General features: G+C 41.7%; 1 protein-coding gene across 3 annotated transcripts in view; it reads left to right on the forward strand.

The window, feature by feature from the left end:
• LOC306977346 (discs large homolog 1-like protein) overlaps positions 1–14,018 on the forward strand; it is a 125,716-nt gene that overhangs the window by 69,930 nt on the left and 41,768 nt on the right. For 2 of the 3 annotated variants that reach the window (XM_079575649.1, XM_079575647.1), the window contains 4 exons: positions 5,257–5,310; positions 9,923–9,973; positions 11,360–11,484; positions 12,273–12,442. In XM_079575649.1, the coding sequence (XP_079431775.1) occupies positions 5,257–5,310; positions 9,923–9,973; positions 11,360–11,484; positions 12,273–12,442 (400 nt within the window). The remainder of the gene's footprint in view (positions 1–5,256; positions 5,311–9,922; positions 9,974–11,359; positions 11,485–12,272; positions 12,443–14,018) is intronic. The other variant, XM_079575648.1, reaches the window with a different exon arrangement.

Consider the following 14,018-nt stretch of genomic DNA (forward strand, 5'->3'; position numbering starts at 1 on the left):
ATATCTGGCTCTCCATTGGCCATCTGACCTTTTAACTGTGAGTAACACTAAAAGGGTCTAAACACTCCTTTGGGAAAAAACCTGTGAAGATGTGAAATATCAAGCGGACAGACCGTAGCTGCTGTTTCTTCGCTCAAAACCAAAAATGGAACGAGATGCGATCCATGGAATGACTTATTTCTTGGCATACTCAGACGAATGAATATCTAGATATAGGAGAGTGGCTGGGCGGCTCTGAAAAGACTTGACCTACATTATTTGGACACAATTGAACCATGAACGCTCTCATTTGTTGTCGCCGGAAAACGAGAACTGAAAAAGCCAAGGAGATGACAGTTCAAGAGACAAGGCAATGGGGCAACGCTTGGTGGAGTATGGTTGAAGTTTTGTCATAAGAACTGAGAATTTGGGAAAGTCTTGCCAGGAAATTGCCCAGACCAAATCCAAAAGGAACACATTTTACAGATTTTAAAAGATGATTTCTTAACGGAGGAAAGGGGGAAAGGGAAACTGTGAAAACCTAGAGTGGCTATAGGAATTGCATTTTTTTTTTGTTCTGGGAAAACAACCAATGGACCTTTTATAACCATGATGAACGGAATTGGTTTTAGTTTAAATATGTTTTGGTATTTTGCCCGTAATTGTAAAGCTATGAGGATAGTGTCTTGGCTCTTCTATTTCTAAGTACAAAAAGACAATCAACATTAAAACTTCGATATATGTAAGCTTTTGTGATTGCCAAAGATCGAGGTCATTCAGTCTTTGGAAACAAGGATGCATTGGACCCAAATTCCATGCCAGTTCTAGGCCAACTTTGCGGACTTTCTCTGCCGCCATGACCACCTACTTCCACAACCATGAGTTCTGTTGCAGTCCCAAAAAGCCCGGCAAGGGCAAATCGGGCAAATCCAAGTCCAAATCCAGCAAGGGCCACCACTCGAAAACCCACCAAAACTTTCTGACGCCCAACCACCAGCCCACTCCTCTACACTCACCCAAGAAGCACTCGCCCAAACACCGTTGCCATTCCCCGAAGTCTCTCCTCCCGTCGCCTTCCCCAAGCTACTACCACATACCCAACTCGTCCTACCAGCTCGCCCCGCCATCGTCGAGTCACCTCTTGCACTCGCCAAGCCACAATCAAGTCCGCCTGTCCCCGAGCCATCACCAAATTCACCTATCGCCAAGCCAACACCAGCTCTACCACACGCCGTGCTCGTCCTCGTCCGGTCAAATGGTCCACTCTGCGACCAATCAGACGCTGCACCAGCTCGGGGCGTGTGCCCCAAGTGTCCAGTCGGGACTCTTCCAGCATCATTACCACCACCACCATTGCCACGGGGTGCCGCCACCTCTGCCGCATGCTTCGCAGTCGTTGTCCATACACCCGTTCCACTCGCCACAGCTGCCCCTGTGCGCGGCGCTGGCGGGGTACGGCTACAGCACATTACCCACTCACCTGGCCCACTTGAATAGGGCGAAAAGTCCGGGTGCGAAGGACAGTAAGAAAAGTCCTTCCAAAAGTAAAGGGAAAGGGAAAGGAGGGTGCAAACCGTGGCCCAAAGAGACCTACATCTGGACGTCCCGCTTTGACGCTCCACATGGGCCACTGTTGCATCACTTTACGCCCATACACACTCAAGTTCAGGTGGGTTACTTTTTTGCAATAGCAATACACCTTTTTACACCTTCAACAGAGGATCGTCTGGTATTTCCCAAAGGCGGAGATAGATTCTCTCAGGTAGATTCTTGTGGGGTTTTTTTGTACAATGGCACACTCATATGATTGCTTTTCTCTACAGAAGTAGCTTCTCTTTTAATAACCTGGCCATATCTTCAATTAATGACAAAGGGCAGGTCTAAATGATGTCTTGTCATGCTATAGATTTGGTCAAAATCCCTGCTTGTGATTGAGAGAATGATAAAGTCCACAGCCTATTTGTTGATTGTTTTCTGACAGTCTCACCTTGAAATGACATTGAAACACAGATGTAGCGGAAAGCTTTTCCAAATGCCCTGAGAAAGTGGTATGTTAAGCTTGGGTGCAAATGAGAAGCAATGGCTTTGGTCCATAAAGGCACACTGTAACATTTTGATTACACTGTTGCCAGCAATACAAAACTTTCCCCCATTGAACAGCTAGACACAGAAAATAAAATGTTTGCAATGAATAATCAATAGATGGATTTAGAGGAACTTATTTAAATCTCATATTTGGCTGCCTTTAGTCAACAACTCCATGGAGAAAAGTTGGACACGTCTCCACTCCCAATAAAGTTACAAGTCTGGTCTTAGGAGAGGAGAGTCACGCCATAATAAAATAAATGCTTGTATTTTATTGCATAAATGGTATTATCCTTTGTATTCTGATAATAAATAAGTGATCAGCCCCCAAAGTATTTCCCAAATAGCGAACCAAATGAACACAGATCAGACTAATGACAATAATTGGCTTAACATACACCTCAGAAATTAGTACCAATACATTTATATGATATTCTATTATGTTTGAAAGTCCAAAGTGACAGTCGTGTCTGGTTTGTGGCGCACCAGATTCTATACTTGATTAACATTATGAGGCTCATTATTATAATGGCCTTCATTGCATTAGTCTAATTAAAGCCTAGATCGGTTTGATTGGCAAATTAGTTGATTGCACATTGGCGTAGGATTAATTGAGTCCTGGATTTGAAGGGACACAAATGTCTTCTCCGACTGCTGATCATACTGACAGGGCAATTTTCTCTGCAAACAACACAGTATCCCTGTGTCTCCTTGGGGTCTTATTGTGTAAAAAACCTGCTAACCCTGTAGTTTATACCTCTTCAAACATGCACTGAAATCCCTTTGAGTCTTATGTTAGTTTATCAGTTCATATTTTAATATTTTACTGTGCTTGATTGGAAAAATAACCCTCCATAAATCGCAACAGGATATCAATCATATCACTCTTTCTCGACGCTGCGTTTTTAAACAGAACTGTGCGGAGCTGCTAAAAGACCTTACATAACAATCAGTTTATTAGAGTGCGCGTGTGGATAGGCTGTGAGCTGTTGATATTTGCCCATTTGTCCTTTTGGCCTTTTCCAGGTCTCTCTTGCACAGACGTTACGTAACACTGGCTGCACATTGGCTGCACACTCTATGGATTGTCTCTCTAATGGATAAACCTATCTCATTCACTTGTCTGCTTTTGGGAAGTACAGGTTGGGAGCTTAATCGATAAGTATTCGTGCTGTTTTGAAATGTAATGACAACGTTTTGGAGATTCTACATCGGGTTTGATACAGCTGCTCATAGTATGAGTAATTGATCAAAAACTCATACACATTTATATCACTTTCTTATCCAAAATCCAGTAGTTTCACTGATTAACACTCGATCTCACTGTAAGTCCTTCCAAAACAAAACAAATATAGTACGAGTGGCTGTAGTGGAAGCTATGATGAGAGGTTTTTTTTACTTTGTGACAAAAAAGGATTAAGCTCAGCAGGACATGGAGAGGTGAGGAAAGCTTTTCTTGGATAGGAAGGACCTCAGGAGGAGCTGTTTAGAAACTAGCACTGCAGTACTAAGAATAGCCGTTGAAGGTGGCGCAGTAGAGGCTTCTAATCTCAAGATCAGAAGGACATGGGTTCGAATCCTGGCTCCTGAAAATGCACATTGCCTCCAGTGTCTGCGTACATTGGTGCATGAAGGATAGTGTGAATGGGTGACTGGTTCCTCGAAACACAGCTCCAGAGAACAACTTTGTAACATGGTAAGAAGCACTAAGTCAATTTTGCGTAATACCCCATCTTTAATTGCCCGCTTCTTGTTGGTAAATTGCGTGTCACCGTGTGTTAGCCCTGCATGCAGCCTGGCGGGTAATACTGGCTGCCTGACTGGGATTAGAGAGTCTTCTGCATTTGAGTAATGCAATACCAAATTAGCCATTTGCATCTGCTATTGGATTGATAAAAAGTGTCATGGTTTTGGGACTGGCTTTGACCTGGGTCCCAAACTTAAGTGTTGATTAAGTAACTAACTTGTACTGTACTTGCAGGGAACCCGTTTTTTTGTTTTACTTGATCAAACCATGTTGGCCCTATCCCGTGACATTAAGGGTGCCTAAACATGGACGAAAGGCAGTAACCTTCAAAAAATACTGTGCCTTCTTGCAGTATGGATTTACGTCACCTAATACCGCAAAAACGATAATTTTGCTGATTCTTTACTTGTTTTTGAAATGTGTTGCTACCACACGGGGGGGAAAAAGCTGTTCTAGCGGCTAAGACTCCGTTATTTAGTCCGTTCATTCCACACCGTCATGACGTCCCCAAGGACTCGTTGCCGTTTGACTTTTGGTAGGGTTATTCATCATCCAGTCTGGCCCCGCCCACTTTGATCCGTAATCCTTCCTGATCCCTCGACTGGTGCCGTCCCCATGTGGGTTCAGACAGCCAATGGCGTCGCGGGGACAGAGTGACGGGACAGCTGTGAAAGGGGCGAAAGGATGAGGGAAAGATTAAAGCCTACGGAGACACAAACCAGCCTTTTTAACACCGGCTCCGCTGACACTCACTGTGCTTTTGCTCGGACCGCTACACCTTTTTGTGGACTGACTGTGGACAATAGAGATTTCAATATTTCATTTTGGTAGTTTCACAAATTCTCGTCTGGATATCAGAATTCTAAACTATACCTGTGCCAGATAAGTGTATGATTAGGATGTTGTTTTTAGCTCTATGATGCAAGCTTGAGATATTTCTGAACTTTTTTTTATTTGTGACAAGAACTTAGTTTCGGTCCTGTCTTGGGTTATGCATTGGAATATGCTTCTGCTGCCTTTGGGCTCACTGTACTCTCGTTACAGTGCCGCGTCCTTTAGATCGAATCGAGAACTACTTTTTGGATAGTTGGACTTGCCAGTTTTATTCTGGATACATTAGACAGACATTGTTGTTTTATAACTGTAGTTTTTCCTCACTTTATGGCGCTCAGGTTTGCCATTTTTGATCAGGTTCATAGCTCGATTAACTTGATCCCGGTTGATGGTTTCAGTGTAGTTTAGGCGAGGTGTCCATTTGCGAGGCCTGTGTGCAGCATGTCATGCGGCGTTACTCAGTCCATTGTGGTAATCATTAGCGAATGCCCTGGACATGCTGTACCAGAACATGAGACGAGTAAGTCCTGTGGTTTCAAAAGTTTGGGAAACCCCTCAGATGTCAATGCTTTTTAACTTTATTTCTTCTTTTCTTTTCTGTTGCTCTGCAGGCCAACCCCCCTCCCGTGGTGGTCAACACAGACAGCGTAGACACACCTCCATACGTGAGTACTGACTCTCACTATCACTCCTGTCGTATGTATGCAAACACCGCAATAACATGTAGCATAGGACTGCACAATATCTGACTGAGAAGTTCATATTTTCTGCTAACATGGCCTAAAACAAAAACGTGTGGGATCTAGACATAATTAGACGTTTATTTAGTTGAATTTCTGCCTTGTTTTGATCCTGGTTTTCTGTTGGGGTTTTTTAAGGCCAGTTTTGACACAATTTGATGACAAATTCTCCCAAATTTTGGTTTTAAAATAACACTCTGTTGATGTAGCTTCGTAAAATACTTCTTTATATTTTTGCAACATTGTACCAGGAGGGGTGTAAATGTGTTTGCTGTTGTTTCGGATTGTAGACTGTGGAAATGACTGTGGAAATCCCGAAATGTTGAAATGTATGATATATTTTTGTGACAAAGTAACTTGCTGTGCATTTACTTCACTGTTTTCTTTTGTTTACAACATTTTGTGGATTTTTGACGCTTTAAATGACATTACTCGAACCCCTCTGCGCTGCCTGAACCCTCCAGCACTCGAAAATAAACCCTGCATAGAAATTAAAGGGTTATCGACCACTTTTACTCCTTTAACCCTGAATTAACATATCATTTCACTACCGTCTATGTTGCTATTTAAGCTTTCCTCTTTTCTCACGCAGCAATCACTCAGAGATCATGGCCCATCTGTCCATTGGTCAACCCACTCACATAACAAATCATACTCTCTTCGATTTTATCACAGCTACTTGTCCAGTAAAGCACGCTTTACACCATCAGAAAAACAAATGCTCAATGTTTATTAGCACCAAATGTCTGTAATCTGCTCCTGACCTGCTCCACACGAAGGACTTTTTTTATTTTTATAATGATATTGCATTAAAACCTGCTGGTCCTGATATACAATGGGTTTTAAAAAAGCCTATATATATCTGCATACCTTTTCTTTTTGTCAGATATTGTTAGCATCCCAGGTACGCAAGGAAGGAACGACAACTAACAACAGTCTGCGGTTCTCTTGAGAAACAGTGTCTGCTCTATTTTCCATATATAAACTGTATATACATACATGAAGCTAAAAGGAACCAACTCTTGACTAGACTAGTTCTTCCAAGCGTACGTACCACCAGGTCTAGATGAAGGTCAAATCAGGATCAAACTGGGTCTAAATGGGACTCAATTCTGTCTAAACTGGGCGTAAACCATGTCTAAACTAGAAAAGAACCTCTTACTATTGTCACTAAAGCATCAAAGAAAATATCTCTATGTCAAATGTATAAGTTTGGGTAGTACCTGAAGAAGCCTAAGTACGGCACTTGACACTAAAGTTCCCTAATCCCTACGGCCGATACTTCCCTGCTGTATCTGTTTGTGTGCCAGAAATGCCATTTTAATGGTCGCTTTTGGCACAAGAAAAAGAAGACTTATACGTACTAATGAGATAAAAAAAAATTCTGCTCATCACCTCCAGTTTGCTTTCTTGATTTTTAAACTATCACCTGGAAACAAATTAATGACCGAAGCCTCACAATAAGGTGTTAACGTGAGTCAACGTTTCTCCATGCATACAGTATATATAGGAAATTGGAAATTCACACTCACATTTTTGCAACAACTGGTGATGTGACGTTCATGACTGACCGGCTCTTTGAAGTGAATGTACCAGATCTCAATGGCGAAAAAAGCAGGATCTATTTTTCAATCAATTTTGACCAGAACGACACAAGAATCAGCCCCACAACAGAGCAGGCACAAGTGAAACCTTTTCACACTAAAGTCAAAGCTAAATGATCTCAAAGTGATTTGACAGTTGAAGAGTCTTTTTATTAGTCGTGGCACTAGATTTTATTCACCATTTCAGTCCCATTGTAATTTTAGATTATTTAAATCAAAAAAGTGTTTTATCAGTCTCATCTTAGATAATGTGAGTTATCGCCGTTATTAAAATATTATATTAAAATGTTATATTAAAATAGCCAGTCTTTTGAACGGCTCTTTGAAATGATTGGATCCCTGAAAAGAGCCCTAAATCACTACTAACAACTTGTCTCCTACAGCCATCAAACTTTCCAATCCGGTCTATATCTAATTTCTATCTTAATTTACAGAGCTTTGAACCCCAAAAAACAAGGCAAAATTAGAAATTTAAGATGAATGTCCCCAGAGCAAATCTTTGGAACTGTTGTTATTTGTTTGTAGCTGAAATATGGGTTGCTTTGGCTATTTTTACTCAATACAATTTATATCAAAGCAAATTTAAAAAAAACTTGCTTTACATTTTTTTCCTCATATTTATGTCAATAATGTGCAGCAAAAGTGTCAATCTCTATATTAGTTTATTATCGCCATTCCCCTGCAGCTACGTATATAAACAAAGCCTCACGTCCCTGTCTGAAATACTTATAAAAAATTTTTTTTTTTTAAATAAAAAAAGTAAAAAATAAAAAAAAGAGTATGCCATTTTGCCGTTTTGACCCCTCCATATGCGAGGACGTAATATGTGACACAGTCCAATCTGAAATAATCTGACACACAGATTAAGAGCAGAGGATTAGGACAGGCCTGAGGGACCACTGACCCACTGCGGACTCCACCACCACCATCACAGACGCACACTGCCTCCTCACTTTTGGTCAATCTTTGATCCCTCAAATATAATAAAACACCAGGGAAAAGCGGTGCAAGCGGCGTCCCAGCCCGGATTGAACTCTTGTTAGGTTAAAGGGCGGCAGCGGTGGACAGGGCATAAGCCTCTCAGGGACGTCAGCCCTTACTTATGACATCACCACCACATCATCATTAAGAGGTTAATCCACTTGCGTCATTCATAAATAATCACATGTGGACACGGCAGGCCCATCGCTGACTTGTCCACACTATTCCCTATAGAGTATGTAGTGGTCGCGCCAATTTGTGTCCGAATGTCCAGAGAGAAAAAAGTGGTGCACTCAAAATTTCCCACAACGCATTCTGAAAAGTAGTGAGCATCGGTGGTCACTAAACGGGTCAATATAGACCACAATGCATTGCGAGACTCGGGAAAAGAACAGCCATCACGATTGCTGTTTTAATTGTGTGTTGTGTATTTCTCATGAATAAACGGTGAAAAATTGCTAACATTAACTGCTTACCTTTAGCTCGAGCTGTTAAATGACTGATATCTTCCTCTCTCAGACAAAAAGGCGAATAATCAAAGCCATTCATGTAAAATCCATGCTAAATATAATGTATCTGACTTGTATTTATCCATATATAGTCCACTGTCTCTTAAGTTCGGTTGGTCTTTATCGCAGAAATACATAATTGCCGGAGTTTAGCAAACTTTTAGCAGATGTAGTGCATTCATTCTGCTGGCACTTTGGACACTGGGCTGACCTACTTTCTGCACGTCTTTGAACGCTGGAGTGATTCTTTTTGTGATGATAGTTTTAATTTTAATTCAAATGTCAAATAAAAAAGGTGCCAAAACTGTCTTTCTGTTTAAAAAAATAAACGTTTGTAACAATAGATCAATTCTGATAATTATTTATTTATTTATTGACCTTTATTTAACCAGGATAGTCCCACTGAGATTAAGAATCTCTTTTTCAGGGGAGTCCTGGCCCCAGAGGGGAATCTATTGTACATGTTTTTAGTGGTAGGGGAAACCGGAGTACCCAGAGGAAGCCTACGCAGACACGGGGAGAACATGCAAACTCCACATAGAAAGGCCCCGTCCAGGTGGGAATCGAACCCAGGACCTTCTAGCTGTGACGTGTGAGCGCTAACCGCTGCGCCACCGTGCCGCCAAAATAATGTGACGTCACGCAGCGCGGAGAAGGTAGTGGCTTCTGTCCGAATCAGTGCAAGTCTACTATATAGTGCAGGCCTATGTAGTAGAATGAGGGGTTAGGGACTAGGGTGGACAGAGGGGCGGAGAAAGGCGGGACAATTGGGTTGGGTTGCTCTGGTGTGTGGTCACTATGATATGAGTGAATAATATAAGAGAATTAGACACAACGGAAATGGTTACACTTGAATGTGTGTGTTAAAATACACTTAGAATATGGATCAATGTGATGAGAGCTGACGGACTACTTACCAGTATTTGCGTGGCTGTTGTATTAATGTGGTTGACGAAAATACAGCGTATTCAAAGAGAATAGGGAGGGACAGGAGTAAAAGAAACATTTGCCAATACGGCCAACAATCAGGGCAGACTTTACACACAGGCACTGTGCATGAAGTCTCTCCCTTCATTCATCAGGCAAAACGTGATTCAGCGCTGCACAGACACAGTCAGATATGCGCGATAGGCTCTGCAGACAAAGGTGTTGGCCGTGATGCTGTCCCCGTCCTGGAGAGGCAGAGGACGCTGAATGATGCGGACAGTAGGGTCAGGGCTTCCCGTGGCACCGCGTATGCTTTGAATCGCCCTGGCTTGTCTACGTTGCCATTGTCGCTGACTTGCTGTCTTGTTGAGTTTAGAGGTGTGAGAGGCTTCAAGAAAGGCAGTGCGAGTAAAGACTCCGCCCACCCAACTTTAAGATACAATGAGTGTCTTTTTTTTTTATACAGGAGGTAAAGGTACAGTTCTTCACCTTGTTTCCTGATGTTTTTTTGTGCAGGTGAATGGAACAGAAGCAGACTACGAATATGAAGAAATCACTCTGGAGCGGGTAAGACGCCATAATACTTTTTGCAGTAAATATCACAGTGTAAAGTCATCTATTGCACAGTTTGCCTGGCCAGCTGTCCACTCCTGCCTTTTGTATCTGGTCAAAAGAAGGACCGTCTGGAACTTTGCTGACAGCCAATCAAATCCCCCCAAAATTTTAGATTGATCCAATCATATAGGCCATGTTAACCTCTTAACCCCCACTTGAACCGAGCACAACACGGCAACAATGGAAGGAAAAAGATCCGTTAGCATCAGTTTTTCTCAGTCTTAGCTTTCAAATGAGGCATTACACTCAGCTCCAGTCAAGAAGCTTTTAGATTTAGGTAAAGTTGAATGTTCTTGCGTAGATGTTGGTGCTTAATCTTTAGTCAGAGGATTTTCTCCATGTTGGCATCCGAAGAAGCAAAAATGGCGTTGACTAAACCAAAACATGTGGGTTGTCAGATGTAGCGCCGCGGCCTCTCTCTCTCCATTGTGCTGCCGTGTTGGCGCTGCTCTGACCCCAGGCTCTCGGCACAACTGTCTTTAGTGTCTTTTCTGCTCTGACCTGGTTCTGTCTGCTCCACTGACTCCGCACTAACGCAGCGAGGGCACACGCGAGCACCCGGCCTCTGCATATTACCCACCACTCATTTCCCAAAACACAAAGCGTTTTCATTCATGTTTGTGATGCTGTGGGGAAAAAGCAAAGACCGACATTATCACAGTTGGAGACGTTAGTGCAGTCTAACTACAGGCTGGTTATAATTTGAAAATCACAAAGTCTGAAGGAAATCATAATATGTTTCAATCTGGAGATTGGACTTCCACGTCTGCTGCTTGTGTCGCTTTTTAATACAGTTTGTGTGAGCATAGATGGGAGCAACATACGGGCACTTCTACAGATTCCCCACTTCCACCTCGGACGGGCTTGTTCCAAACTCATTTTGCCATTGTTGTTTAATGTGTAGAAAGCTTTTTTACAGATTGCATGATTTCTTAACGCTAAATGGTGAAAGTGGTGTGTAAACTTTACTGTTGAGATAATCTTAATTTGTTTGCATGTAGTGTATTTATGTTATAGGGCCATTATTAATGAAATTAGCTTTTTTTTTTTAAAAGATGTATAATAGTATTTTACAAGGTCTAAATGCCATTATATTCTAAAAGTAACCCACAGTATATTGAGTAAGAATGGCCAAATGAATAAACTTGACAGTGGTTTTCTTCTTACACGGCTTGATCATGTTAGTTAGTTTTTTGCCCATTTTTAAATTGTCCGTGATGTGCAGTCTTCATGTCCTCCCTGTGTTACTCATATACTACGTGCTGCTCACGGAGGAGGAAGTGCAGCCCAACTCTGAAATGTGTGTGTGTTTGTTTTTTGTTTTCCTCATCTGCACAGGGGAACTCGGGCCTGGGGTTCAGCATTGCTGGTGGCACAGATAACCCTCACATTGGCGAAGACCCCTCCATCTTTATCACTAAAATCATCCCCGGAGGAGCGGCTGCGCAGAACGGACGGCTACGGTAAAGTCCAATCAGAAACTACTTTAGTGTTTACAGTCCCCACATTGGTCATGATACGTACGTCATAAATCTGTCAATGAAAACCTGTTGACCCTGTCCTCATACTCACACACACATGAAGTGGGTGTCCCAGTTCTCTTGTTTCTTAACAATTTAGCATCTTGCTAAAGATGGGCAGTGAGCTAAGCCAAAGGTTAGCTTAGCTCACTGGCCAAAATGAAAGCCTTTAAAGTTAAACATTTTACAGTAGATAGTGTTTTCTATATAATTGTGTCGACAGGTTCTTTCTGACCCAGAAACTTGGCATGATTGTGGTTGGGTTTGGGGAGAGCATCATTTTGCTATTATTTAATTAGTAACGACAGCCAAATGATTTATTTTTAATTTCTGCCATTTTCAGTGCAAATATGGAGTTATGTGTTTGATTTTTCCACTCAGTTATCACGGTTCTGTTTAGGATAATGCTTCTTTAGTCTTAGCACTTTTCCAGACACTCAAAGTCACTTTACAATTTCATACATTATTCATCTACACCATACTTGGTGATGGTAAACTATGTTTGTAGCCACAGCTTGCCCTGTCTTATTAGCTGTAAACCTGTGGTAATAATGTGGTTCAGACCTCTATAAACATGTTCTAAAACATTTCTCACATGTTAATGCTTAAAGGTTGTGAAGAATTAATCATTTATATTATTATATAATTATTTAGTATGCCTAAAACTCTATCGCTATTTAGTTTTTTCATTCATTTGAGCACCAAAGTGACAAATGTATTGTCTGCTGCAGAGTGAACGACTGTATAGTGCGGGTGAATGACACCGACGTTCGGGAGGTGACCCACAGCGGGGCCGTGGAGGCGCTGAAGGATGCGGGCGGCCTGGTGCGGCTGTGCATCCGGAGAAGACGCAGCCTCAGCGAGAGAGTCATGGACATCAAGCTGGTCAAAGGCCCGAAAGGTCAGCTCTAAACGCAGAGGGCAAATTTATATTAGATACAGAGGCGGGATGTTGGTTATTTTATCTGGTCTGAGAGGATTCCAGTCACTCCTGATCAAATCTGCAATAATAACGTCACCTTGTTGTTTCTGAGTAAATGGCCAATAAGTAAGACTACGGATTATATTTTGAAACAAATCCTTGCGATAAAAATGTCTTCATGTGGGTCTTTATGTGCTGCCTTTCAGGAAGCCGCGCACGCACAACATGGTTAAATTGTCCTGTCACTCGCTTAGATCATTATGAGGCTGATCTTCATACCACCCACCTCCAGGCTTTAGAAGCCACCAGTCCCTCTCCAGCCCTTAGCAAAAAGCTCTCTAGAGGCTTTTGACATTTCTACATAAGCTTGATGGGTCAAAATTGATAATATCTTGTTAAAAAACTTCTAGATCAGTTTTTTCTATGCCCACAAATTAGTCCTAAAACTAATATAAATGTGTGTTCCGTCTTCCTCCCTCCTTCATCCTGGCTTCTAGCTGGTCAGGGTGTCCTTGGAATGCTGTTGTAAACTTTTCATATACTATAGCAATCTTTACCACAAAATGTAAAAAGAACAAGAGAAGAACTAAAGCAGGTGAGAAAAGTTTATTCAAATGTGATGCTAATTTATGCTCCTCTGTGGCAGATGGCGCATTTACAGCTCACTGTTTCCTGCGAGAGTTGGTACAGTCATTTAGAACATGCCTTGAACAGGTTTAAAATGCTCATTTTCAGCTATCTTAAGCACATCTATGACATCTTTAGAAATCTTATGAGTTAGTTGTTTGCTCATTTACATTGGGGTGACTTTTTTAAACAAATATAGTAGTAGTGGTAGTTGTTGTAGTTTTTATTGCACTGGGTCCTTCCTCTCAGGTTTAGGTTTCAGCTGCCAGAGAAGTAGTTGTAGCAGTAATGGTAATGGTAGTGCACGAGGCTATCTCTCTTTAGCATCAGCGCTAATTCTAGGTTTACAATCACAAAATATTGCTCAAACGCTTATATGCTTTATTACCAAAAGACAAAATGGACTCCTTCTGCTACAAGCAAAAAAACAAAATAATATGTTCTGTCGCCATTTTAGAAGTTGTAGTTGTACTCGTGGGGACAGCAAATTAGAAACAAGCTTTTCAAGTCGTTAGCGCTTAAGAAACCTGGACCATCAAGAAAGAGAGCAAGGCGAAGCTAGATGCAGTTCAAAATCGTTTGCTTAAAAGGATAACCAATGTCCCTGTAAAAGGCCCTTCTGAAGAACTAAGGCAAACATCTAAATACCCCAAAATCCATGGCAAAGTAAGTAAGGATTGAGGATTTAGAAGGTTATATAATCGAGAAGCTAAAAGAAGAGAGACGAGAATGTGGAACATGGAAGCAGTGGATGAAACAAATCGCGGAACACCTTGCAAAATATGACAATGGATGATTGGATTACGTTTTTCTTAGTCCTGCTGTACCCCATCATTGATTCTCAATCCAGTCTGGACTTCAGCGTTGCCAGAGGAATCGTTGCAGCAGCAGTGACGGTAGAAGTAGACAGAGTAGTAGCTATAGTTCA

The sequence above is a fragment of the Gobius niger genome (genome assembly GCF_951799975.1).
Source record: "Gobius niger genome assembly, chromosome: 17".
NCBI lineage: Eukaryota > Metazoa > Chordata > Actinopteri > Gobiiformes > Gobiidae > Gobius > Gobius niger.